At 36.5% G+C, this 4,815-nt stretch overlaps 1 protein-coding gene across 1 annotated transcript; it reads right to left on the bottom strand.

Annotated features, from left to right (window-relative positions):
- Positions 1-2,897: 2,897 nt before the first annotated feature.
- Positions 2,898-3,404, bottom strand: NAALADL2 (N-acetylated alpha-linked acidic dipeptidase-like 2). The gene has a single exon (XM_010281665.1). It carries the CDS (start codon positions 3,402-3,404, stop codon positions 2,898-2,900), a length of 507 nt encoding a protein of 168 aa, XP_010279967.1.
- Positions 3,405-4,815: the final 1,411 nt, after the last annotated feature.

The raw sequence follows: 4,815 nt of genomic DNA, 5'->3' as shown, positions 1-4,815 counted from the left end.
GGAGATTCTCCTTGCCTCTCTTTTTGTCATTCTTTTTATCAGAATGTAATCAGATTCTTTTTATCAGAATGTAAAACACAATGTGCAGGGTAAGGAAAACTTCAGGTTTTTGTGCTGACTCCTTTCCCCCTTTCAGGCACCTCTGACAAGTCCTCTTGAAACCTCTGAAACATCAGGAGTAAACTGATTTCTACTTTTTATCATCAACATTGGAAGCACTTCCCTACAGGGGTGGAGTGAGGTGTTTAAAAAGGCTTACAGAGATAATCTTTAATGAGGCTGCATCATTAATTAGGCAACTTGTCCAAGGCCAGTAATTACAACCGTGCTAAATTGCACTGAATTTCTGTAGCATTGACATTTCACAGGAAGCAAGGTGCAAAGTTGAAGGAATAAAAGCCAACACAGTGACTGTTCTTACCTAATGATTTCTAGTATGTCTGCTGGGAAAAATGCTTGACACAGACCTGGCCGATGCAGATGGCCAGCATGGGACAGACAGAAGAGCAGCACATGAGCTCTTACCAAGAGCCTCCAATGGAAAAGCTGGACAGGAACACCTTCACCTCCCATTTCAGCAAAATGTGCAGACAAACTGCCTTTATCCTACGTGATCCTCCATTCCTAACTCAAATTGGCACAAAGGCTTCATTCAACTCACACAGAACCCAGTCCAAATCCCAGCAAAATCAACACAAGTGTCCCGGTGCACTTCCACAACCTCTGAAGAAGCCCAGAGGGTTGCAGATTTCATCCCAAAAGGACGTTCCCACTCCAGACCTTCAAGCACACTAAGGTGATGTGTGCTTGGGTGATACGATTGGCACTACTGTGTCTTTTATACATTTTCCTCCTAGGTCCTTTATCAGGACTGTTAGCAAAATCCCTTATCATTATTGAGTCTGATCTAAGTAGTAAACTAAGAAAATGAAATTAATGTCATTCTCAGTAACATTTAGAAATTGCAAGCTAAGCAGCTGCCACTTACTCCTAGTAACTCGAAGTCTATTATATTGAAATAAGTCTTACAATAACATATATTGATTTTATCAGGTTTGGGCTTCTTTTTTTCCCAAGCAACATATGTTGCGTGTTCTATATTTGTGGGGTTGCACAGACACAGGTTTCATTGCTGTTGCTCTGACTCTTGCCAAACAGATGTTGAGGGAAAGCAACTTAAAACAATGTGGGATAAAAGCTGTCTCAGATGAAAACACTGGGTTAAGAAAAATCTTGTGGGTAATGCAGTATACTAAAAGCATTGATTTTATATATTTATTTACAGAATAGATAGGTAGTTGAATTCATGCTTAACCACATTTGTTGAAATCATGCTATTATGTAGAAAAAAAACCCTAAATGCTAAGAATTATGTTAATTATAAGGATGGCAACTATGTGAGTTTTTCATTTCCAAAGTTGGTTTTTTTTTTTACCTAAAATCCCGATTCTCACTAATATCCTAGTAGCTAGCTGAAAGTTTGAAAAATGCTGAAGAGTTTGAAAAGGGATGCTTTTAAACCACCCTTTGAAATAACAAAATGGCAAGCAATTCTGAACCCCAAACACAAAGAACTGACGTATTATCCTGAGACTGATAGAGTTCTCTGTAATTTGCTGTAATTTGTGTAATACCCAATCAGCAGGGCTTAGCTTATTCCAATACTTTGTTCATGACTAAGCCTAGTGACAGAATTCAGTTCAATTTACTCTGAGAAGACAAAGAGGTTAATTTTTTACCATTCAGAATCAACATTTTTCATCACCTATACCCTTTCCCATTATGAAAATAATTAGACTTGTATAAAGTAGAGTTCAGTTCAGCACATGAAAACTGACACGAAATCCTTCATACCTACTTTTTCCCTTGAATTTAGTAACAGCGTTGGCTCAAAAGACAGTACTAACTGCTTCAGGATTTTAGGTTTGGTTTAGCAAATAAAAAAAAGGCCAATTATGTTAGAAGACTTCTGTGGTTACTTTCAATGTATTACTGATTTACTAAACTACAACTCATTGGATGTCCATGACAACAATCCTTTCTAACCTCAGATGTGTAAGTTCTGTTGCTTCTGAACTTGTACTGATCAAAAAAATCTGCAATGCGTTTCCTTTACCATGAAAAAGGAACTTGCAGATCCAGAAGCCAGAAATAAGCTCATCTCCCCCCTTATACAGAAATAACTTACAGAAATTGGCAGGAAAACCTAGTTCCTTCCACATTCACTGCTACAGAAAAGTGATTATACTCTGATACGAACGTGTTATATAAACTTTCAAAGCGGTGAAAAGATTCCACATGGAAACAAAAAATTTAAATCAAACCCAGTCAGTATAAATTTTACAATATGTTATATTCATAAAACAGGTACCAAAGGGAAAAAAAAAAATCAGTGTCTTTGCATTCAATTTTTCTCTCCTAAACCCATGCAGACTAAAGGTTTACTTCAGTCTATAGATTGAAAAACAAAAGCCAGAATTCACTTATTTGCTAGAGATTAGATGGCTATTTCTTAAAGGACCAATATTACAAAACACCATCTAGTCTTGCTTTTCAACAATGTTATTTGACAATCGACTGGATCTTGGACAGCTGGTCTATCATCGATATTTCTATTCCCTTTGAATTATCTGTTTTTGAAAACAGATTTTCATGTACACTAAAGTTACTATTAATATATTTAGCAATAGAATGTTATTAAAGCAAAAACTATGACCAACACAAATCCATATTGCTAAAAATTACTTGAGTTTCATACATGTTTATGAAAGCTTCCTGAGCATCATGAGAAAACTGAACATGAAGGAAAAGTCAAGGTTTGTAAATAAGATTCCACATAAAACAAATTACAAGAAGTCTTAGCATGGGCACTTGATTACATTTAGTCAAAAAACAGGTCAAGGTACATACCTGTAAATCTGTTGAATATTTTCAGCTTTGATTTCTTTGAGAATTTCATGGTAGATATGAAGGTTATTTGGTTCTTGAGACGCTGGGGGAGAAGGGCATTTGTTGTGTGTGTAATACCCTATCACAATTCCAAAAATAAATAAAATCAAAGCAGTGCAAAATACTTTCAGTATCTGAAAACAATTGCAGCGGTTGCTTTTTGGTGCCTGTCTCGTATAGTGTGAAATGTAGTCGGGGTCTTCCTGAAGCCGCTGGAATCTTCCCTTTGGAGAAGATGATGGCTGGATGGGCTCGAGATCAAGGTCAGGGCTCTGCGAGTTTCCCAGGTGATGCTGGACTGCACCACCCAGTCGGAAATGGTCAAACCCAGGCTCCTCCAGCTCTTTTTCCATGTCCCATTCCAGTTCCAGTGCTGTGGCTTGGAGCTCATCATTGTCAAGGTACGGAGCGTGCCCCTGTGCTCTCTGGTCTGCATTCACTTTGTGATAGGCCATCTTTTTATCTATTAAAACAAAATTTAAAAAAACAGCCTAAATGTTTGTTTCCTTATGTATACACAAACAATTTATTTATTCTTTGTAAACGTGGAAGAGCTAAACATATATAATAAAAAGCAAAAACCAGGTTCACAGTATTTCACTTTCCCCATTTCCACCATCCCCTCTTCTTTTGTATGATCAGCAGTCCCATGAACACTGCCATAGAAGAAATAAGATATTTAAAGGAATACAATATATTGTAACAATATGAATAAAGGGGATTTACAAGTGCCAATGGCACTATTATTTTGTCAGTCCCCAAGATAATATTAAAAAAATTGAGTGAAGGCACAGAGTTTCCAAAACAATTATTTATTACCTGAAAGTAATTTTAAAGCTTAACAACTATGTGTTATCAATTTCATTTCACACACCATACAAAATAATGCTGTTAAAATAAAGTTGAAAAAGTACAAATAGTATAACTTCTTTGATCGGATGCTAAACACAAGGAAATGATAAGTTAAAGAAGAAATTTCAGGGTGACACTGTACTTACACATCAATAAAAGACTTCCATTTAGATGGAGCATTCTATTATTTATAAGTATTTTAAATGCATAGTTCCCAAGTGACTGATGAATTTACTTAGAAATTGTCCCAGCTGTTTTGCTCCACTTATTTTTCCCATTTTAATGAATCAAAAGCACTGCCAGGTAAGTATTTATATCAAAATCATTCCTTTAATAGCAAGGTATATCCGTGACAATTCTAGATATTTCTATGGAAGTACGAGGTCTCTAAAGGGAACTCTGACCTCTAGTACAAACATTCAAAGTCAGTTTTCAACAAATCATTTTTAACAGACTGCAACAATAGGGTGCCATTTCGTCCGTACTTTGACAATAGCTATTCCATCACATAAGCATCTGTAATTTAGGGCTTTTCAAACATCAGACTCACTCATCAATTAGAATAAAATGAAGATAAAGATATTAAACCTCTCATAGTGATGGATATCGGACTGACACCTACAACACTACATTATCCCTGCATTACATTTTAAGGCATTTTCTTTCTCTAAAACTCACCTCCAGATAACATTAATGAGGCCACATCATAGATGAACCTACTCTCATGGCAAAGTAGAATTTAGCTCTTTGAAGCTCTCTGAAGAGAGCAAACTGTTAGAAAGCACTGATATACTGAAACAGCCTATTGTCCACTGAAAGACTAGCTTGCTCTGTACAATACCAATTTACAGATCCTATTTCCTTGTACAGCCATATAAATACCCCTCGCCTATAACTGTCAAGCAGTCTAGGAACAGTCAAGGGAGCCCATAGTTGAGGTACGCGTTACAAGTGCAGCTACCGTATACACTTTGCAGATCAATGCTCTACCTGCAGTCCAAATTTTTCTATATG

This window comes from Phaethon lepturus, unplaced genomic scaffold, assembly GCF_000687285.1.
Source record: "Phaethon lepturus isolate BGI_N335 unplaced genomic scaffold, ASM68728v1 scaffold38382, whole genome shotgun sequence".
Lineage (NCBI taxonomy): Eukaryota > Metazoa > Chordata > Aves > Phaethontiformes > Phaethontidae > Phaethon > Phaethon lepturus.
This window is presented reverse-complemented; position numbering and strand designations above follow the sequence as displayed.

Excerpts from the sequence above, each read along its gene's own strand:
- NAALADL2 (XM_010281665.1), bottom strand. The coding sequence starts at position 3,404 with ATGGCCTATCACAAAGTGAATGCAGACCAGAGAGCACAGGGGCACGCT.